General features: G+C 47.2%; 1 protein-coding gene across 1 annotated transcript in view; it reads right to left on the reverse strand.

Moving 5' to 3' along the window:
• Nucleotides 1-8,012: 8,012 nt before the first annotated feature.
• The window catches only part of LOC149358352 (E3 ubiquitin-protein ligase SHPRH), a 50,809-nt gene continuing 35,474 nt past the window's right edge, over nt 8,013-23,347 (reverse strand). Inside the window, exons 17-23 of the mRNA XM_089570406.1 lie at nt 22,895-23,047; nt 20,193-20,294; nt 17,289-17,546; nt 16,252-16,344; nt 14,943-15,029; nt 13,976-14,154; nt 8,013-8,353 (exon numbers count right to left, since the gene is read on the reverse strand). Of these exons, the coding sequence (XP_089426532.1) occupies nt 8,209-8,353; nt 13,976-14,154; nt 14,943-15,029; nt 16,252-16,344; nt 17,289-17,546; nt 20,193-20,294; nt 22,895-23,047 (1,017 nt within the window). The 3' untranslated portion in view covers nt 8,013-8,208. The remainder of the gene's footprint in view (nt 8,354-13,975; nt 14,155-14,942; nt 15,030-16,251; nt 16,345-17,288; nt 17,547-20,192; nt 20,295-22,894; nt 23,048-23,347) is intronic.

Here is a 23,347-nt window from a genome sequence, read left to right on the forward strand (position 1 = left end):
TACCTTCAGTTGGCACGAAATCAGGCCTAGCTCCAAATCACTTCGTTCACTTGCTGCGAGACGTTCGTCGCCAAAAACACCAAACAAGTGGCATAAATTGATGCGCGGGACACACGCTTATCGGTCACAACAGCCACAGTGTGGTCGGAAGACGCTCGCCGACGAAAAAGCACGGAATAAGAAAGCGTAACATGCACGAAACGACACCGCTTAACACCGCCGAACTACGTCGTTCCCCATGCATGGTTCGCGTTTCCCCGCCCAACTCCGTGTTGTCATCAAATCAACGCTCAGGCCTTGTGCATCCAGCACTGGCCAATTCCACTTTCTTTGCAAGCCGGATCCGTGCGCGCCGCGCGGGATCGAAAACGGTAAAAAGCTGCGTCAGTTGGCTTTCATCGCCGGGTTCACAAACATTCATCGTCTGCGTCGCGGCAGACGACCAGCGATGCCGACCAGCGAGCTAAAGTGCATGGAGCGGCCACGCCGCAGCAGCTCTTGGTAGCCGTCGACGCAATTAGCGGTTCCGCACGTGCGCTTTTGATAACCGTACTGATAACGGGCCTCACAAGTAATTAGGCGCAAGATTATCTATGTGACAAGCGCGAAATCACGTTTCTTAAATTACTGAGCGCCGTTCAGAAATTCCGCGACATTTGATTGCAAGAGCAGAAAAAGCCGTGATTTTTTAAATATTCGTTGCAACCGTTCGAATGGCAAAAATGCGATGCGAATCCAGTAGCAGTAATATTTTCGAACTACTCGAAATTTAAAATATTCGCACATGGCACTGTTGTGGAAGCTACGAGAGCGCGAGTCAACCACACACAGCGCCACAAGTCAGCAGCATGGAAACTCTAGCTGCAGTGTCAAATCAATTTCTGCTTGACCTTTCGGCTTTGACAAAGACATCCCAGCTGAAAATCACCCGAACTCGCAACTGGAAGTTTACTTTTGCACTGTGCGCCGTGTTGACAAAATTCGACTCGAGAGTGCCTGCTGACACTTTGTAGTCCGCGCTTCGACTGTGTCATGTCGGCATCTGACAACATCGAGGTTGCCGCGCCAGCTCACGAGCTTGCAGTATCACCCTAACGCAAGCGCAGATTTCTCATCGTCCACGATATAAAGACGCCGCCTGGGTGGCCAAGACCCCATCGAAAAAAAATTGGCACTGGCTTAGCTCGGCTATGCCAGGATATACGTAGCGAAAGTGAAGGCATAGCTTAAGGTTAGCCTTGGTTAATCTTGATTACAAATCCAAGTTAGTCCGGTTGTCTAGCTATGTTGTTGTTTCAATCCTCCGACATGTTATCAGACATGCGACACAGCTGGCGAAGCGAGCGGAGGCAAGCGCAACGACGAGGCAAGCGGTGTGACGTCATACCAACCGGCGGCGGCGGCTCCGCGGCGAGGTGCGCAGTGTGACATCATGCCAGATGGTGCGGCGTCCGCCAGCTACGGCGGTTGCTAGGCAATGGCTCAAGGTCGGTCTCTGTGCCTCCTCGGAGCACCGCCACAGCGAAATCGCAAGTTCGTGGCCAGTGTAGCTTTCGCTACAAAATCTGAAGCATTATGTCAAGACATGTAGTAGAACTCGGAAATCAACGGCTGCGCGCAGATACGCAGTCTACAGTCATGCAAGGAGCCCCGCAGACGCGCCGCAGCTATGGAGTGGTGGTGGTGGTGGAAACGTTTATTGCCAATGATGTAAATCGTGGGGGGGCGAAGCCCCCTACATGGCACTTGGATGCCTCCTCAATGTGAGGAGGAGGCACCCTTACAACGCGAAGGATAGCACCTGGAGCGCAATCCTTCTGTGAGCGCTGGAGATGATCCAGCGCTTGTCTTGAGTGGACGAGCTGGTCAGAAGAGACTCCCAGTAAGACCCCGCCGCGGTTGGTGATGGGGGATGAGGGAAGGTGGGGCATGTGAGGAGGGTGTGTAAGAAGTCTCCTGGTTTGCCGCAAAGTTTGCATGATGACATGCGGCTATCCGGTTTCACGGAAGCGCTGCTGTCATTGATCAATATCCGAGCTTCTGTCAGAACCGACGGGAACCAAACCCCCGACCAACTTTCGTCCCTTTCCTTACGGCGCGGTTCAGGTGTCCGCCGAGACGCGAGACAGATACTGCGCGATTTCCGTTCGCCCAAAAAACAACTTTCGATTTCAATTTTGCGCATTTTTTCAATACCCAAAGGGAATAACGCCCCTGTCCACAGCAACGGCTCTGCTTGGTTTATACTGCATGGTCGGCGTTTTGTTACAGTAAATGTCAAAGGTTTCTTGAACTGCCTCGGGCCTCATAAAAATTGAAAATTGGTTTTTGAGGAAAGAAAATGGCGCAGTAACTGTCGCACATATCTCGGTGGACACCCGAACCGTGCCCTAAAATAAGGGATAGAGGAGTGAGTGAAATGAGCTAGAGATGCCGTAGTGTAGGGCTCCGGAATAATCTCGACCACCTGGGGATCTTTAACGTGCACTGACATCGCACAGCACACGGGCGCCTTTTGCGTTTCGCCTCCATCGAAACGCGGCCGCTGCGGTCGGGTTCGAACCAAGGTACTCCGGCTCAGTAGACGAGCGCCTTAACCACTGAGCCACCGAGGCGGGTAAGTACTTTTTTTTTTTCGCAGAGTACGACGTTGCCGAATCTTTCCTGGCGCGGGCCGAGCTCATAATGGGATTATTGGCGCCCATAGCAACGCGCTCACAGCGTCATCAGGATCGACTGCAACAGCAGCTGGGTGGAAGCAGAAATTCACGAAAGTGCCTTAGTGCTCCGAAACGTACTTTGACACGCATTTAAGCGCTACTGGGAATACCAATTACCTCTCAAAAGTAGCACCAATGTGTACTCGGCACGTTTCACGAAATGTACGAAAAATCTGTCGCGAAATGTGCAGACATCATTTGGCAAGTTTACTCAGAGGTGGTGCAAGATGACCGATCTTTTTGGAGCTCTTGCCTAGCATACAACGCTCGAAGGTGGCATCCTGGTACATGAAAGCGTGAGTGGCTCTTTGTCATACGCGGCTCCTTTATTTTAAGTGCTCCCAAAAACGAAAGTTTGAAACCGAAACTTCAAAAGTGTTTCCTTACTTCGCTTACTCGCGAACATCGTTCGCAATCGTCCGATATTAAACCAAAGGGTCCCAATCAGTATAATCACGAAATGGGCTTAAAAACTGGAAAATACACGAGGCTTTGATATAATTATTGTCTCTGCCGCAATTTTTGGCATTCAAGTTCAAACCTTCCAACTTAGACTTGGCAAGAAAAAAAACTGAAGAACATGGCCAAAACAGCCTTAAACATTTTCCAAATCTGGAACCTAAAGTAAAAGACAAATTTCAAAATAATCACACACAAGTAAAACCATCGTGCGCCTAACACAAGGTAAAAAAAGAACAGAGCAAAATGTGCCAGCACTCAATAAAACATACATTGTGCATTTTTTTTCTTGGTCCAAGAGCTGTTAAAGAACCAGCTGAGCTTAAGAAAATTCCCAGTCTTGCTGTTCGCATCACAATTAATGGCATGAATGAGACTGAGCGTAAGCTCGAGCCCCCTGCGCCCGTTTACCGCCTGGTTTCAAAAACCAGGCTGTTGTGGCTCTACTGAAGGTTGTGGGGTTTAAAACAGGGGAGATAAACACGTTCTCCCCGTTTAACCGCGGCTGACATAGTTCAAAACCGCGCGGACCCCACCCCGTGGTCGCGAGCGCTACCGAGCGCACGGCGACCACGGCGGGCCTTGCTCTGCGGGAACAAAGGAACGACACACTGGCTGACACAAACAAGGCATTTATTGCTATAACAACAATAACGCCAACTAGCAACAAAATACACTGAGGAATCGAGGATGTCCGACTCACCAGCACGGTTACGAGCGAACGTTCGCCCACGGTAGGGCAAAGGGATAAACTCCGAGGCCGAGCGGGACGGGCTCGGCGGGAGCCAGTTCCGACCAAGAGCGCCCGTCGACGAAGAGCGGAGCTGCGAGCGAAACGTCCGGTCGCTTCCCGATCCCAGGGAGAAGAGAGCCAGCTATCCCTCGCGCGCGCGCAGCAAAACGCCATCCGTGGCGCTGGTGTCGCTACGACGCGAGCGCCCTCCCCTGTTAGTTAAAGTAACCAAAACTGAGAAGAGCGCGTTTCGGAGGAGCTAACTACAGTAGGGGGTGCAATGCGGGAAAGTGAACGCAGGGGACGAAGGCGTCCCCACATCCCCCCAACCTTAAATAGACCCACGCGCCTGCAAGTTACATGCTATGGAGGAGTCTCCTGGTCTTCATGCGCATGAGGCAGGTCGTGCAGCGGAGGTCACGCCGACAGCGTGCACGCAGTCTTCCGCGGTATTCCGAAGGCGGCGTGAAGGACTCCGCTGGTACGGCTCGCATGGCCCGCGGACTACGTGTCCGCAGGCCCGCGAAAAGGAGGGCCGGTTGACCACTGCAGGCCAGGATCCTGCAGTAGTCGCCACGGTAACAGCAGCCAGAGGTGGCTGCTGTCTGGTCTCGCCACGGCTGCCCCGGATGGATGCGGCGAACAGGATACAAGCCGCTCCGTCGCAGCAGGCGGCAGCGAGACGATGTGCACAAGACAGCAAGCCGGAGTGGCTCCACTGGATCTGAAAAATTTCCGAAACACACTCCGCATGCCTTTAACGTAGGTCACGGGAGGGGAAACGGCGTACACAAGGGCCGGCCTGGTGGCTCAATGCTCAACTCGCTAGCAAAACGTGTCGGGCGGCTGTGCAACGCAAAGTTCGAGTGAACAAAGCCCTTCTTGAGTTGAACGAGAATGCTCGGTTCATGCGAGGTTAAAAAAAAACGGGTGGCCAGCAAAGTGCGCCCCCTCTCAACACCACGGTCCGGTGGTCGTGTCACTTTTGACATGGCGCAGGCAGCTATGAAAAGCCTTAGGCCTCACTACCATTGTGACGGTCGACGACCTCCAACAAAAGACCCGAAACGGGTTTCGTGCGCGCAGCCGTGAGGAGACATCAGCTTTGTGGGGTGGTCCTCCCCGCTCACTGCACAAAGCAGCTTCTGAGCGATCGGCGCCCACCGTATCGGACGGTGTCGGAACGCCCGGTGCCGAGCTGCAATACCAGCGAGCTCGTATTGGCACCCGTCGCTCAGGCCACCCGGCTCCCGGAGCCGCGACTCCCAGAGTCGAAAAAGAGACAGCGAGAAAATATATACAGAAAACTCGGACCACCCACGCGGCTTCCGTACTCACTCGTTCGGGCTCGGCAACTCCGCGGGCGCTAGGCCTCGCGCTCCCTCGATGCGGACCAAGTGGTTCTTGAAGAAACTCCAGGAAGAAAACTTAAAAAAAAAACATGCTGAGCAGGTCGAAAAGTTCAAACATGCTGCAGCGCAATACACCTCGCACTCAAGAAAGCATGCCGCAGGTCCTAGCGATCAAATTTCACACTAGGCCTACCACTTGTCAAGTCCGGACAAAGAGCGTTCCTCGAACCGAACCGACAGTCGTCCAATGTTCCAAGAGCAGGCCCCACGTTGGGCGCCAGATGTGGGGTTTAAAACAGGGGAGATAAACACGTTCTCCCCGTTTAACCGCGGCTGACATAGTTAAAAACCGCGTGGACCCCACCCCGTGGTCGCGAGCGCTACCGAGCGCACGGCGGGCCTTGCTCTGCGGGAACAAAGGAACGACACACTGGCTGACACAAACAAGGCATTTATTGCTATAACAACAATAACGCCAGCTAGCAACAAAATACACTGAGGAATCGAGGATGTCCGACTCACCAGCACGGTTACGAGCGAAAGTCCGCCCACGGTAGGGCAAAGGGATAAACTCCGAGGCCGAGCGGGACGGGCTCGGCGGGAGCCAGTTCCGACCAAGTGCGCCCGTCGACGAAGAGCGGAGCTGCGAGCGAAACGACCGGTCGCTTCCCGATCCCAGGGAGAAGAGAGCCAGCTATCCCTCGCGCGCGCGCAGCAAAACGCCATCCGTGGCGCTGGTGTCGCTACGACGCGAGCGCCCTCCCCTGTTAGTTAAAGTAACCAAAACTGAGAAGAGCGCGTTTCGGAGCTAACTACAGTAGGGGGTGCAATGCGGGAAAGTGAACGCAGGGGACGAAGGCGTCCCCACAAGGTAAGAAGATAACGAAAGTCAACGAATAATATCCAGGAAAGTTTCAACTGCCCGCACTGGTAGAAAACCATTTTTTTTTCCATTTCAGCCTACCCTGTATCTAGTGGCGGCCCCAGATATTGGTTCTAAGAGGAGGGGGGGGGGTAGGGCAGGGCAGGCGGACTTATGTATACCAAGAAAGCAAAAAAAGAAGCAATTTGAAGAGTGATACGCCACAGCAGAAGACTGCTCACCCCTGCCGACAACGCCATGATTATGCGGCCGCTCCCGAAAGCGACAAGGCCGCAACAGTTCGCGGCTGCCTGCATGATCGCTTCGACGCAACAAGAAGAACGTCTCGTCGTGTCCGTTGTGGGGACGCCTTCGTCCCCTGCGTTCACTTTCCCGCTTTGCACCCCACTGTTGTTAGCTCCTCCGAAACGCGCTCTTCTGTTTTGGTTACTTTAACTAACAGGGGAGGGCGCTCGCGTCGTAGCGACACCAGCGCCACGGATGGCGTTTTGCTGCGCGCGCGCGGGGGATAGCTGGCTCTCTTCTCCTTGGGACAGGGAAGCGTGTTGGACGTTCACGCGCAAAGCTCCGCTCTTGGCCGCGGGCGTCCTCGTGTGGAAACTTGTTCCCCTCAGCTCGTCCCGTCTGGCCTCGGAGATATTCCCTCTGCCCTGCCGTGGGCGAACATTCGCTCGTAGGCGTACTGGTGAGTCGGACATCTTCGATTTCTCAGTGTATTTTGTTGCTAGCTGGCGTTATTGTTGTTATAGCAATAAATGCCTTGTTTGTGACAGCCAGTGTGTCGTTCCTTTGTTCCCGTAGAGCAAGGCCCGCCGTGGTCGCCGTGCGCTCGGTAGCGTACGCGACCACGGGGTGGGGTCCGCGCGGCTTTGAACTGTGTCAGCCGTGCTTAAACGGGGAGAACGGATTTATCTCCCCCATTTTAAACCCCGCACCGTGTACGCTTCTGCATCGTCCTGCATTTCATGCTTACTCTATTCTCGGTGACTGGAGAGGCAGATTTTTTATTTACATTTTATTTGTACAACAATATTTGTGTACTTTGTTACGAAAAAATAAATGGTGAACAATACAGATGTTACACCATAACTCACGCTTTGAATGTTAACAGTCACGTGAGCAATATTCATCTTGATTCCAGGGAAAAACAGGTCGGCCCTAAGATATCCCGCTATGACGGCGTGTCCAGGAAGGTCAAAGCACCTGCCCAGGCATTTCATGAGCGGGGTGAGCGGCCTTCATTACTCAGTTCTGGAAAGGGGCTTTGTTCTGTCAATCGCCCCCTCCGACAAGGCGGCTGGCCGGCGCTCCTTGTCAAACCAAAAAGGGATGATCCCCTCGCTGGCCTCCCTGTGCTCCATGATGGGATAAAGACATGAATGGGTTGCTGGCCACCGCCACAGCAACCGCACGTGAATGGCAACATCGCCGCCGCCGTCACCGTGCTGGCGCCAAGGCAAGACAACGGCAGGGGCACGGCAGGACCAAGGTACCTCGACAATCACTACAAATTGTGCTCATATAACTACCAACCTGCAGAACGTAGAACTGTATGAAATAAGACAGCCACTAGCATGGTGAACGTACAGAATTGCGGACTACTTGATGCATCAGACGAAAAAGCTTTCGAGTTCTACGTCAAAAATCAAATCTCGTCCTATGAGAGCCCGGAAACGGACTTTCGGCAAGATGTGCAAAGGTTTTTGGGACCCCCTCCTCCTTAGGACTGCCACTGCCTGTATCCTTAAACACTCCAGACCTTCAGGCTTTATTACACGTGCCATGGCTTATTCAAGCTTGCAACCAGCATACCTGGTGTGCGTTCAGTGAGTGAGCTCTGGAAGGGATGGACAACAACAACAAAAAACACGCACACAAATAGACAGTTTATTACAGAATTCGTAGGTTAAAAAAATGAAAGTGGGAAACTGACAGCCCACAACTAAGTACAATATGTATATGTATGGATGAAAACCTAGGCTCAAGGTGAATCTTATGGTACAATATATATATAAACAAAGAGCAATACAAGAGTTCATAGGATGATAGGCAACACATCATTCACTTGAATAAGTCCTTCAAGTCATTGATGGTCATTTTTTCATGGTCCTGTAAGTCACTCTGTAACGTTTGTGAAGATTTCAAGAAGTCAACAATGCGCTCTTCGATTGTATTCTTCACCATGAAGCGATGAACATATGTTTTCCTGTGAAGCATAGAACAAGAAACAAAGCATTATTATCCACATCATTTGTGACCACAGTTTGTTGTAGTGAATTGTTAAAGACCACAAAGTTTATTTTTAACTTCGCCAAACAAACTATGAACATCACTACAAACCACTCAGGCTTCAACTTTTATTTATTATAGGCCTTAAGGTACATTACAACAAAACTGTTCAAAATAAACGACTTTCAGTCAATGAATATAGGAGAACATGTCTCCACAAAGGAATCATTTTTAGCTTAGCCAGAGAGATATGTTTTTTTTTTGCAAGTCCCGCCCGACTGAACGTGGAGATGTTTTCACTATTTCAAAACTTTTCATCACCTGAGGTTATTGAATGCTGCTAACAACTGGTAAATTGCTTGGTTTATTTCACATGAGTTGCTCCGCTGGCTCATGCAACTCTGGCTTCTTAACACACAAAGCAAAACGGAAAACAAAAACTGCAAAAGTTAAATCCCAGTGTGCTCTCTGATGAAGTTGAGTTAGCAACTTGGTAGCATTATTGAAAAGAATACACTGAATTAGAAAGTTTGTCCCCCGGGTCTTAATATTACAGTCAAGCCCCTTTATAATGTCCTCACTTATAACGAACACTCGCTTAGTACAAACAAAGACGATGGGACCGCTGCAATTTTCACTAGGGCTATAACGCTGAGATTCTTGACAGAGCAGATGTCTGCACTCACAAAATTTGGTTAGAGAGAACCCACAGGTGCCAGGAACTTTCATGTCGGGGTACACTGCGTGGTCTTCATTGCGGTTCTACATGTACCCCCTTTGCTAAAAGTAACCCAGCAACAGTGTTTTGCTTGTCAACCGCACAACGGAGCTTTTACGGCACCCCTAAAGACAGAAAGGTGTCAAAACGTGTGGACAAGGGCTCACCTTACTTTACACAGAATCAGAGCTTAACCCTTCCGCTGCCAGGTTTTTTTACTCACAGCTGCACACACCCTGCCGGGTTTTTTTTTTGCATGTTAGTTTCCTGGAGATTTTTTGCTAGTAACGCTCTAAAATTCTCTGCAGGACATGTAGACATGTTTATTCAGGATACTCTTATATAGATATTAGTTGTACTGAATCAAATCTTTCAGCACCAATCGTGCCTGTCGGATTTCCTCTTCTTACGCGGATTTTTCGGTGGCAGAGGGACTTCATCACTGTCATCACTTGACAAGGCACTTAGGTAGGCTCCTTCCTCGTTCTCATTATCACTGGACTCCGAATTCACAAGCAGTTTTGAATTTCTTCGTCCGTCAAAGCGCGGACGAGTGTGGCACATTGCCTCACATGGCTGCTGTGCAGAGACCAAAATGAAGTGACTTGGGTGTGGAAACATGCACGCCATCTGTTGTGTAAAATTTACCCTACAAGATCTATGAATTTATGGGGTCTCTCCATAGATGGCGATACATGTTTGCATCGTTTTTTTTTTTTACACGAGTATTATCGGGAGCGGCAGGGGGTGAGTTAAAAAGCCAAAACGAGTTAACTCGGGAGAGGCAGGGGGTGTGCATATGTGGTAGCCCGAGTTATCTCGGGAGTGGCAGTGAAAGGGTTAAGGGCGGCCATAAGTGCTTCGATACGCGGCTAAGAAACAAACCACCTGCGCCCGGTTACTTTTGGCAGAGACTGTACATCGCTACTGCATTTGCTTTTCGCTTCGTGTGAAGGCAGTGAAAGGGGTGTAGGTTAAACAAAGTAAAGATAAAAAGAAATTCTACGTCAGTGCACAACATAACCTTGGCTTCACGCACTCAACTATGGGGCTTGCCCACTCCAGGAAACGACCTCATAGCAGAGGACGAGCGATACACTGACAGACTGCCAGTGGTACTTAGTACCCTCCCCTTCAAATGCGGGACTCCACAGAACTTTTTATGGCGAATCATATAAGAGATATTGCTCTTGAAGAATAGATCTGCAGGAAGAGACACAGCCTCATCTGGTACTGAATTGCGTTTGTCAGTTACGCCAATTATCACCTGCACAGCATGCACTGATCACCGGTTCCTTAGAAGCCAGATTAAACTTTACAAGCTGAAATAGCTTGAGTGATTACTTCGTCATAAATGCGCATTTGCAAGGCTCCTGGGCAAGAGCAGATAGCGGTCACACCTCGCAGACATCGCTGCTGTATATGAGCGTCCCAAAAAGGCCCCTTCTCTTGCACTGCGACCGTGCTAAGCTCAGTACCTCTGCACTTGATTTGCCTAAATAATTCACTCTAGCAAAGACAGAAACTTGGATAGTGTTGAACGGTTTCTGTGCACAAAAAGCCGGCTGCCATCGTCGCTGCACCTGCATTCAGCATTGACATGATCTTTGCGAAAGGCTGTCATTGGTTGGTGCTCGGCAAAGATGGTGTTTGTTCTGTTCGAGTGATGAGACAAGAGACTCTCGTGCCCCAAACATTGGAACAAAATCAAAAAGCCTTATTGCTGCCCGCAGGCAGAGTATATATACATGTGCAGAGGTGCTGCCCCCAGGCCACCCCTTGCTCTTAGTGCCACCTCTTGACTGCAAGCCTAAACACAAGGCGGCAGCCACAGCAGCGTTCTTGTAAAACCCGAGTGCCGTAAATTCAGAAATGATCACACAGCCGAACCCGGACACATTGCACTTGAAGGAGATCTACAGTTCAATATTCTGAAATTCAGTATATGAGAAATGGCAACAAATAGGCCTATCTGTAACCTGGACCCAGCAATACATTGAACCCATGGTAATGACAGGCTTCTCACAGCGACGTGCCGCCCACTAGCATGCTGGCAACACATCATTCATTAGGCGCCGTTAGGCCTAACATGTTCCGCATTGAAGACACAGCAGACGGTTCTTCGGAATCAGCCACCACCTATCCCAAGATGTCTAATCTTGTTACCGGTACACAGAAAGAATAATCACTCAATAAAATCAAGGTACAGCTGGCTTCTGCAATGCCTTAGGCAGCGAAGTGAGTGAGGCACGCCAGGCGAGAGGCAGGATTTAGTAATGTCGGCTTTCCCACATGACAGCGATGTGGCGTGGAAAGTGAGTAGGAGAGATCGCCTTGTCACACGGTTTGACAGTGCTAGCACTGCCAGCAGGTGCTTAACTCTTTCATCACCATGCCACTATGCATCAATCACTGGTGATCGACGGATTAAAAGCAAGATTTCAGTGCTAGCGGGGCAGCCGAGAAGTTCTTTCGCCAGCTAGTGGGTTGTTTAGACACTATATTTTAGTTCCTTGTACAGTTTGTATTAAGGCGGAAGCCTTTAATGCCCCATCGTTGTAAGCAGGAGTTGTCGACAGAAATGTCACGCTTTTCAATTGGTCTAAACTGTTGTGACGTCACAGTGCGCGAATTTCAAACGGGGCCAATTGTACTCTGGCTACTAACCATGCAACCAATTAAAGGGATCGTATAGTGATGCTCCAAGTAAGTTTGACTGAGTTTAGTTAATTGCTTACTTAACGAATTAGTCTAATTAACCTTTCTAGTCAAACCAGATAAATAAATAAAACCGACTAAGAATTTGGCTGAGCTTGGGAATCGAACCCTGAACCCTGGTCTCTCGAGCACGCTACCACTCCTCCATGCCAGCTCGATGGTTTGAAATGAACAAAGGTGCGTCTAGTGAATACCTGTCTTAGTTCACTCCCATCTTCCTCCCTTCCCCTTACAGCCAGGTTTAGGTGTCCACCGAGATATGAGAGACAGATACATTTCCTTTCCTCAAAAACCAATTTACCCAGGCAAGGTTTCAGATTCTTCAAAATTGTTGTGAATTCGCCCCCCACGGGTGTCCACCAAAATATGTGAGAGTTAATGCATAATTTCCTTTCCTCAAATACAATTTTCATTTTCTTGATTATGCTCCCCCTTTCTTCTTTCACTCACACTTCCTCCCTTCCTGTACTCACACTTCCTCCCTTCCTGTACAATGCAGCTCAGGTGTCCACCAAGATGAGATGACAGAGAATTACAGCCCCATTTCCTTTCCTCAAAAAGCATTGTGTTCAAAGGGCAACCCATCACGCTGAACGGGTGGTGGCTCCTTGGACTCCTTGGCAGTGCTACAACACGCTGTCCAAGCTTAAGCATGATTAATTGGTTAATTAATGCACCAAAAAAATGTGCAGTGAACAATCGCGTAGCAGAATGCAGCACTCAGGCTTTCGCCTTTCACCACTTTAGCCGCTAAAGTTCCTCGTAATTATTTTTCTTGCAAGGCAGCATTTTTTAAAATTCCTCTGAAGTTGATGTTTTTTTGCTGTCTCTTTATTCGCACTGCATCCCACAGCGGCTGCTGCTCGTCCATGTGTTTTTTATATTTCTGTTCTCCAGCCTGTACCAAGTGCTTTGAACGTGCCCAGCAGGGTAGCTGTGCACCTCTCTCTAATCTCGCTCCTTCCTCAGCCACAGCTGTTATCAACTCTAAGAGCAGGTGCACGAACGAGCCTTTCCATCCGCCGCAGGAAATGCGTGCACGACACAGCACCGATATCTGGCCACTTCTAAGCCACGATAACGCGTGTTGTGATGCCGTGTCTATTGAAAATGCGAGGCCACGGTGTTAAGGCCGAAGTCAATGAGCGGCTGCACTTTGCACACCGCACCTTTAAGTCTGTGGGAGGCGACACGTGGCATGTGACGAGCACGTGATGTCAAGATATGACGACTGCAGCAGTGCAGGCAGATAGAGCCCTGCCTTTTCCGCATCGGCAAGATAGCTTTCCCCCAAAAACATGCTCCCGCAAGACAGCTTCACTGCAGTTTTGAACGAAGATGAGCAGAAGCCATCTTGTAGGAGTTCAGTTTCTTGAGCAGAAGCATTCTATATATTGTTTAATTGCCTAGGTGAAGCCGCGCGGATGTCCCATGGGTGCCGTTACACCCGGACCCCATGATTCGCCACCGCTGCAAAAGTTCGCCTAACCGAAGGACACGCAAAACTTCATCTTAAGAGTTCTTTCTTTTTTTTTTTAGATTGAGCCCTATGGGAATCCAACCATATGGTCTCGCAGTGTTCATCTTATCCGAGAATTCATTTTAACTGAATTGATCTTAAAGGGAATCCACTGTATTCATTGTCGACAAAATGTGCAATTGAAAATGGTAAGTTTTCTTCAAAACAATCTTCTGGCGGGCTAGTTGGTAAGAATCATTCATAATTAAAACTGCGCGAACAACTGCGCTTGTGTGTGTTCTCTGGTTTCTTGCTCGTGTCCTTGTTTTGTTCGCGCAGTTTTAATTATGAATGTTTTCTTCCCCCCTTATGATTCACATTTGTGAATATGCTGACAATGTCGGGAGATTTATGGGCTCCGTGACTGCTGCCTTGCAGAGGGTGGACGTGTGGCCTAGCCTCAGAGATCTGCACAAGAAAAAAAAAAAACCTTCCGGTGCCATCGCAGTTTGCTTACAAAGAACAGCCTGTGGTGGAGGTACCGGTTCTTCACTTTCTGGCCTTTTCTAGCTTCTAGCCGACCACAAGGTAGCCAAGTGACATAAGCCAACTTCAGTGCACCCTTGGTGTCCCCTTAAGGAAATCTAACATGAGCCAAAGAGGAATAGATCGCAGCTGCTGAAGCCACGCCACTTCACTCTCACCGTGTTTGCCCGATGCGGTGGACTCGGCCTATGGCCTGCAGCTCATCACCGAGATTGAGAATGGGTTCGACGAGGAACACGTGTGTGGCTTCAATCAGGTTGAGGCCTTTGGCACCCAACCTGAGTGGCAGCAGCAGCACCGTGATGGACGGATCATGCCTGAACAGCGCCAGGTTATTCTGAACAAAGACAAAACAAAAACACTATTATTGCACTATTTAATGCAGCTCCAAGACAGTTTGCTGAATGCCAAGGTTCTCTTTCAAAAGCAGTCACAACTTACAAAACTTGTAGCACAGAAAGTGTGTACCCTTCACCCCAGAGATGGGGGGGGGGCAAAGGGGGTAGCCAATAAACTGACCCCACCATACTTGCTGCGCAGGCTATTTCTGCAGGCTCCATAATGCTCGTGTAGCCCCCCAACACCTCACCACAACATCTACGTGAGTAACAACCTCAGTTTAATGCCAAATCTGGCCACATTCTCATTTCCTGCAGCCGGTGTCGCAGGACAATATTCATCTTGAAACACATGTCGTCAAGTTTCTCTTGAAAAAATTGATGCAGTTAGATGTTCCAACCTACAGGAGTGTGTTACTAAGACGGGCTCCCTATATAGCTGATGTCACCTAAAGTTTTTTGATTTCACTGACAGTGAATTCCAGAATGAAAATAAGAGGACGCCGGCTGTAAGTTTCCGATATCTACACTTCCAGTCACAGCGACCACTCAGTATCTGCCAAGTAATCCGTTTAGTGTGATTCTTCGCAGCAGTGGTTGCGTGGTTAAACTCCTGGTGAGACTGGCCTATTTTATAATAATGAAACAGTCTGAACCGATCCACAACAAGTAGATCAAAGCTATATACTTGCAAGGTGTGTTTTACTGATAATAATTTCAGCCCTACTCCCATCTCCCAACAGTACCAAATACTGAAAGAACCACAAAATTTGGCCGAAGCACATACCTTGAAGGCTGATCCTGTTTTAAGTGAGATGCATGACACTTCATTCTCCTCCAAAGCTCTCTTCAAGACTTCTATTACTACAGGCCACTAGGAGAGGGTTGGTTAAGAGAGCAAAACAGTAAAGTAAAATACACGCACTGTAGTTGGTGCATATGTGCTTTAAACAGAAACGTGTTTTCACACCCGACATCAAAAAAGATAAAACAATACAGGCCATGTGTAGGCAGCTGTTTGAAGACAATTGAAGCTTGCTCTGGGAGCGCTGTGGCTACATTTAGCTTTAAGGTCTATAAATAGCCTGATTCCTGCCAGGATACGTATATCTCAGTGAAGGTGACAGACAAAAGCAGCCACACATTTCAATGTCTACACGCAAGCGAAATAGCCTCCCACATCAATATAAGAAGAGACAAAAACAAGTGGGAGCTTTAAAATACACTGGATCAATGTAGCTTGCACTTGTATCCCAATAAACTTTTAAAACTCTAATGCACTCTTTCATTTTATTTTTATACAGGATCAAATGACAGTACACTTCCCTGACCACTTTTCATGGCCTGTGCAGAGGTTTAAGAATCAAAAACAAGATACCAGATATGACCAGAGGAGTAGAGTTAAACAAAAACTGGGCTGCTTTTACTGTAAACTGGTGTGCAACAAAATACCGGCTATGAGGTTTTTAAACGAAATCAAATAGAGAAACAGAAGCCCAAAATTTATAGTATTTTAACTTACACATAACATGCTGTACACAGGCAACGAATAGCTTTCACCTAATGACAAGATTCAAAAGTGTTCAGTATGCACTGAAATCCACCACCACCAATGCTTTGAATGTGACTTAATTATGTAACTGGTTTCAAGAAGCCACACAGTATGAAATATGTGTGCTTTGTGCCAGACATGGCCCAGTGACTAATCGTCAGGTGGACTGTCAACAAGCATTTGTTCCTGCTAATATTTGTACTATTTGTAATAATATTTGTAATAATTTGTAATGTCCATTTTTAAGGATTACCTCTCAATGACTTTTATGTGCAGCATTGACACATATTTGCCCTACAGCATGCCACAGTTATAAACAACGATATAAAGGAGTCTAAGCATGACTATTCTTCAATTTGTAATTCCCCTATACTGTTGCATATTTTCCATCGCAGTTAACCATTTTGTTTCAACACTGACTGCAATGTGGCAGCTCAGGGCAGCTGCACATCGCACATCTCAGAGGATCTAAACATAGGATGGCAGATAAGGTGTGGATTTCTAAACAGGTCAGTTCACTAAAATCCAGGTTTCGCTAACTTACATTGGAGAACATGAGAATCTTGACTTTGGGGTCGTCTGCCTTGATCTCTAGTACAGTCTCCAAAATGCCACCAACCTTTGTGCTGTGGCTGCCCTGCAAATGAACAGCGTTCAGAGTCAGAGTTTTAGGTCGTCACCATTACCCAAGAATGCCAAACTTAGAAGGAACACTACGCATCTTAAGAAGCCTCAACAAGATCCAGAGCAGAAGGCTTATCTACATGAGACGATCACACACCACAAGGAGCTGGCTGATGGTAATATTTCTGAACTTCCTAGAAGACAAAAATTCATTTAGACCATTTCGGATAACCAATTTGACCTTCAGGCACAACACAGTTGACCTGCTCAGACCACACCAAGTGCATTCCAGTTCAGTGTGACCCCCTTGGGACACATTTCTCAACCATTCAGAAGACCCACAATGTCTTCCTCGGTAATGAAGTGTATACCTTGATGAGAGCACCCTGACTAAACGCTGTTTCTAGACTGAGACTGATTCCCCGCTGATATCAAAAGTGGGAAAAGCTTTTTCAACAGAAAGATGTTGACCAACCAGGAGTTATGAAAACGCAAGAAAACTTCCAAGTGCATACTGCCAAGGATACTGAAGCCATGTGTTTTATGGCATCAGAGGGGCAGGGCCTCAGAGGATGCAGATGTAGAGAGCAGTTTCCTCTACCATGTCCAAACAATGCCCCTTCGCTTAACCAGTCTTTCTCTGCATTTGCTGAACTACACTGCACTTCAGACAAGATGAAAATGGCTCCCGAACAAATCACTGGTGTAAAAATTGCAAGCCACAAGTCTGTAGACTGTTTTAGGCCCACAGCATGAAAAACAGCGCCCCTCTGATAGTAAGTATTGACTACCATACACATTTTCAGCACGTTTGCATGAGCTTCCTCAACTCCCTGATTGTGCAATGCCAGGCAGTAGCCATGAATTGCAATGTTCGTGCACATACACACTGCACGCACACAATGCAGACACGAGAACACTGGTTGTCATCGTGATAGCACGGAAGACAAGCCCCACCTTGATGGTGAACCTAGAATTCTGGGCCTTTGGAGAGTTGGTGTCGACGTAAAAGATGTCCCCAGCAGCACAGTCACACCGGCATATGGCGCAAAGAATCTTGCCATTGCGCGAGTGCGATGGTGTGTTACAGATTACCCGGATGCACTCCAAGCAGTAGCTGTGACCGCAAAGCATCACACTCCAGCTCGTGCCCAGTGCATTGCGGCAGATGGGGCACAGTTCGGGGTTGCTCTTGCCGTTCTGGTGGCTGCCAGCCTGTGGCAGCAAAGACACATCACATTCCATACACGAATAAATACACAGTTTGCACCAACGTCATAAGCAGCCGCCACCTTTGAGACCAGGAATTCGGTGAAAACGTGCATGTTTTTCTGGTTCACTTATCACCATCTGCTCCGATGTGGAAGCTAGGCTCGGCACCAAAAGATAGCGCCCTTGCCAACACATGAAAACTACCTATATAATGCACGCACTACGCTCAGTGCAAGCAGCTAAGAGGCACAAAAATCCCGTATTTACATTCAATGCAGTTTTTATTGCCTTGTCTACCCGACGTGATGACGTTCACAATGCTGTCAATAATCTAATTCCATTACATCTATTACATCGTGCAGTAACTATCAATTTTTGTCAGCTATGAATAATGCAATTATGGTCACCTGCATTGGCTGGTAATTTAATAGTGATGTAACACCTTTTGCACGTGATTTCAGAAGAAAATAACTTGTTACTTTTGTTACGAAGAGAAAGCTTCTCTGTACACAAAGAGATGAAACACTTGCAACATCTGCCTTGACAATGGTTGCCTCGCACCTGCAACAGGCAACCTTGAGACATCAGTGTTTACATACCCAAACAATTCAGTAGGACTACTACTTGGCTACCATCTGATGTAGTACTTTTATACATCACCCAATTTTCTCCCCTTTTCTAGACTCCAATATAGCCCCACAAGCCAAGTGTTTCCAGCCATCAACTCTCCATACCTGGGCAGCAGCATGTGCCTGGTTGTTTAAACCAGCTTTCCCTAACAAAGTTGTGCACATCCTCTCTCAAGGCACCTCCCCAGCCTATATACTGCACAACAGCTTTACTACATACCAACCGTAACAAGGCACCCATGTGGGCTAGCTGGTGTACATCAGACATAGCTTCACCAGCGGAAGTACGAGACACCAGGAGAAGAAGAACACAGGACAACGCTGGACATTTAGAAAGTTGTCCACAGAAGAAGAAATAAACTGTAACAAGGTACCCATGTGGGCTAGTTGGTGTACATCAGACATAATTTCACCAGCGGAAGTACGAGACACCTGGTGCCCCATACTTCCGCTGGTGAAATTATGTCTGACGTACACCTGGTGACGAGACACCTGGTGTCTCGTACCTCTGCTGGTGAAATTATGTCTGATACACACCAACTACCCCACATGGGTACCTTGTTACCGTTTATTTCTTCTTCTGTGGGCAACTTTCTATATGTCCAGAGTTGTCCTGTGTTCTTCTTCTCCTGGTGTCTCGTACTTCCGCTGGTGAAATTATGTCTACATAGCAACCCTTGTAGCCAAACTTTATTTATTTATTTTACTTTACTGCTGGCTGGTAAGTGCCATTAAGAGTAGACAGCAGCAAACATTCTTACATTGTGCAACAAAAAGCCAACTCTGCAGAAAAAAAAAAGCAATGTGCAAACAACACAAACTGGAATACAAAATTACAACGCAAATGAAATTTACAAGTTACAAATTCTGTTTAGACCTCTTTTCAAATTATGAGACAGCATTTAATTATGGAACAAAAGCTGGTAAGGAATCCCAATGCGATATATATAGCTCTTAGAAAAAATGAGCAGGCGTATGTGTCAATGCGCAACTATGAAGCATGGTAATATAAGCCCTTCTTAAGTTCTTTTGCTCTTATGGAATTAAGTAAGGTGCTGTGTAAATGCCGAAGTTCCTGAATAGGAAAAAAAAAATGATAATAAAGGCTGAAATCCGCCAATTTGGAAAGAGTTCATAAAACTTGAATGCTGGTCTGATATATGTTAAATAAACTGCAAGTTTGGCAAACTGCTATGAGAATTTAAATTTTCTATGCGAGAACCTAAGTTTCTTTTCTGGAGTTGAACAGATGTGATTAATATGCGTACTCCACTAGCTGTCATTACTACTAAATATTTGGTTGTGTGAACTGTATTTAGCCTGCCGCGCTGGCTCAGTTGTTATGGTGCTTGGCTGCTGACCCAAAAGTTGCGGGTTCGATCCCTGCCGTGGTGGTTGAATTCGATGGGAGGCGAAATTATAAAGGCCTGTGTACTGTGCGATGTCAGTGCACGTTAAAGAACCCCTGGAGGTCAAAATTTATGAGCCACACTGCAATGCTAAACCTCCATAAACCTAAACCTGTATTGACAGCTTGTAAATTTCTGCAAGTTAACTTAAATGCAAAGATTTTTGCAATGAAATAACTCTCATTCACAGCCTGATTTGCACTCTGTAATGGAAATATAATTTGAACTATTTCCATTGTATTTAGTATATAAAGTTTAAAATAAGGAATAATTGAACAATTAAATCTGTATATTTAACTAAAAATTGGAGATGTCAATTTTAATCAAACTGAAATTTGCAAAAGCAAGTAGTCAAAGCACTACCCACTGTGACGGATTCAGCTTCATCAACGATTCAGGGAAGCTCCCAATTACGGCTCTCGTCATAATACAAAGCAACTCTGTGTGGTAGGCGTTGCTACCCTTCTCGCAGCGGCCAATGTGATCTTTTGCATGTCCATATTGAACAAGATTGCTTATGCAACATTTCAGACTGCACACTATAAGGTATAAGTAAAGCAGGAGAACATAATGGCAAGGCAAAAGCAAAGCGTGCACCTTATTTGCATCACCTTTTCAAGATTCTGCAGGTAAAAAAACTGGCCCAACTTTTTCTTCAGGTCATTTTTGTACAGTTCCTTTTCATAGCAAAACTTTGCCCACTGCTCCGACACCTGTAAGGAGTAATAAATAAAAACATTTGCCAGTACTGCAATCAGCATGAGTCTGACTGCTTACCGAATAATGCGCTTAAAGTGACAAGCAAATGCTATAATAAGAGCTAGCATCAAAAGGCACAAAACAGCCTCACATAGACCAGCATCAAAATTTATTTGACTAGCTGAAATTAAACTGTCTACTAAAGTAACCACTCCACCTTAAGAATAATTTAGGTGATTTTGTTTCATGATCTGCTACATCATCTCTTAACCATGATTCTGTACCGAATACTACGGATGGCTTGACAATTCCGAGAAGCTTGCAGAATTCAGTCACTTTATTATTACTGCTTCAAAAGTTCATGACGAGGATAGAAAATCTGGCTCAGTTAGGCTTTCATGGCCATTTCTGAGCAACCAATGCTAACCAGAGTAGCCAAGCCGCCGAGCCTAAAGTCAGTGTGCAGTCAACATGATACAGTTAAACCTCAATGTAATGAAGTCCATAAGATCCGCAGCTTACTTCGTAACGCTGAAATTTTGTTACATCGAAATTCAGCCCCCAGCATGCAAATAATCCACCAAAACGTGTTATGGACCACTTGTGGGAAAAACCAGGTTAAAGTGGTTCGTTATGCGCTTCTTTCATCATCAGCAATGGTATTCTGCATAGTTCATGCGCCCATAGAGATTGCACTGGGTCTCGCTCATGCTGCAAGCTCACCAACCGCCTCAGCACGTTTCCTGCGTCAAGCATCTCTATAGTGATGACAATGCAGCCGCGAAGTTAAGGTTTCGCTTTCATCGTTGCCCTCCTAACTGCAAGTCCCCGAGCACGTATCCGACACGACAGTGCGTTCTGCCCCTGAGGCCTTGTCTTAGGGAGACAAGGAAACACAGCAAGGCAGGGAGAAAAGAAGCAAGGAGGGTACATCGGCTCCCCCTCCCTTTCTCCTTGTCAGCGAGAGCAAGTTTAGTCAGCACACAACGAAATGAAACAGCCCACTCCACACCTCGTCACTTTTCCATCCCAAGCGACTGTGCCCGTGCACGGACCGTTTGTGTGAGCGACAAGGTCACCAACTGTGAGGCGCAATACTGGGCTCACAGCTCATGGGCGTGTCGCCGGCATTGACCCTTTCCATAATTTAACCAAGTTTTGGAGAATCGAACGGACGCGATAACCATGGCATGCTAATTTTGAACACTGGAAGCATGCCGCATTCTGCACCAATTGTGAGCAAGACATATGTTGAAAGGGCTTTAAAAAAGTAAAAAAAATTCAGGGGGCACTTTGACTGTCTAAAGAGCGTGCACCACTTTGACTGCCTCTGTGGCACTGGCGACATCACTACTGGATGACAATGACAAATTACTAATTAATGGCTAATTACTGGTTAATGACTAGATACTAATTAACTGTTAATTAATGACGCTTAAACTTCCGCTTTAGGAGTGGAACACTACAGCCTGTTGCATGGCTGCCAGGGAGTCCAGGGAACACCACCACCTGTTCGGTGGGATGCCTATGCCTAGCTGGTTGGAAACACCTTTGAACACAAAGCTTTTTGAGGAAAGGAAATGGGGCAGTAATTCTACCCCAACCACCATAGAGGAAGGGAAGAAGTGGGAGTGAAAGAAGAAAGAGGGGCCCTAATGAAGAAAATGGGAATTGTATTTGAGGAAAGGAAATTACGCAGTAACTGTAGCATATCTCGGTGGACACCCATCATCCAGGCACTGGATGTAAAGCTGGACAGACAGGAGAATGAGCCATTAAAGGCTTTTGTGGCTGGCTGCACCTGTGTTTGTGCCTTTAAGTGGATTCCCGCTCCACACCACATTCCCCAGGTTTGCCCATATTACCCTGGACGATGAGGCAGGTGGCCTGCTTGCCACTATGGTCATGATCATTACTGTCGAATTTCCCCCTCTGGTATGCATTTTGGTACACCCTCCCGCTTAACCATAACCATTCGAGCTTGCGTTACAGTTTTGGCACCACTTTGTTCCCAGCCAGCAATAAAATTTCGTTACGTTAAAAGTGTGGCAGAATTTGCTGCAACATTGAAGCGAACAATATGCGGTGTTCTATGAACATCAAGTTATGAAAACTAAAGTAATTCATTACATCGAGGATTTCATTAGATTAAAGATCGTTACATTGAGGTTTAACTGTAAAGACAAAGAAAAGGTCATAGAAGGTGGGCAGAGCCACTAAATGCACTCTGCAACAAAATGGCTCTCATTCAGTAAGCTTCAGGATTCTTTTTTGTACAACAAGACAGCAGAAAACTGGACTGGTCAGGACTCATACTCACAGCACAACAAAATGAAGAAGCAATAATAGTGTCCTTTTTGTTTTCCGTCTTTATTTTAGCAAGCTGTAAATATAAACTCTTTTTGCAGCTTAACACCGTGCACAATTCTTAATGCTTTAGTAGATTCCCCCTAATAATCCACTAGCCCATTTGTATAGCGTTTAATACGATTCCACCCATTCAGATGCCACTAAAGAAGAAAGCAGTCCACCTTCGTCAAAGCAAGGACTTTGAGGCATAATTAACCTATGCAAATCTTCTGAAGTGAGTTTGTATACAAAAGACATGTGATACCTCCCAAGGCCTCAGGACATTGACAGGCAAAGGTGTTGCGTCTTTCTTCTCGCTGGGCTTGGGCTCTTGGACTTCCAAACGCACAGTCGCCATCTCAAGCTCATCCAAGGCTCCCACATAGTCCCTGATGTTCATGTAGACCGCTCGCATTGCCTGGGAAGAGATTTTGTTCAGCAGGATACAAGAGAAACAGAGACACAACTTGAGTTAAAAATAGTTTAGTTTAGTTTATTTGGGTTTAACGTCCCAAAGCGACTGAGGCTATGAGAGACGCCGTAGTGGAGGGCTCCGGAAATTTCGACCACCTGGGGTTCTTTAACGTGCACTGACATCGCACAGCACAGGGACCTCTAGAGTTTCGCCTTCATCGAAATTCAGCCACCGCGGCCGGGTCTTTCGGGTCAGCAGCCGAGCGCCATAACCACTGAGCCACCGCAACGGGGCAAGTTAAAA

Source organism: Amblyomma mixtum, chromosome 2, assembly GCF_055824585.1.
Source record: "Amblyomma mixtum isolate Tamu chromosome 2, ASM5582458v1, whole genome shotgun sequence".
In the NCBI taxonomy this organism is placed as follows: Eukaryota; Metazoa; Arthropoda; class Arachnida; order Ixodida; family Ixodidae; genus Amblyomma; species Amblyomma mixtum.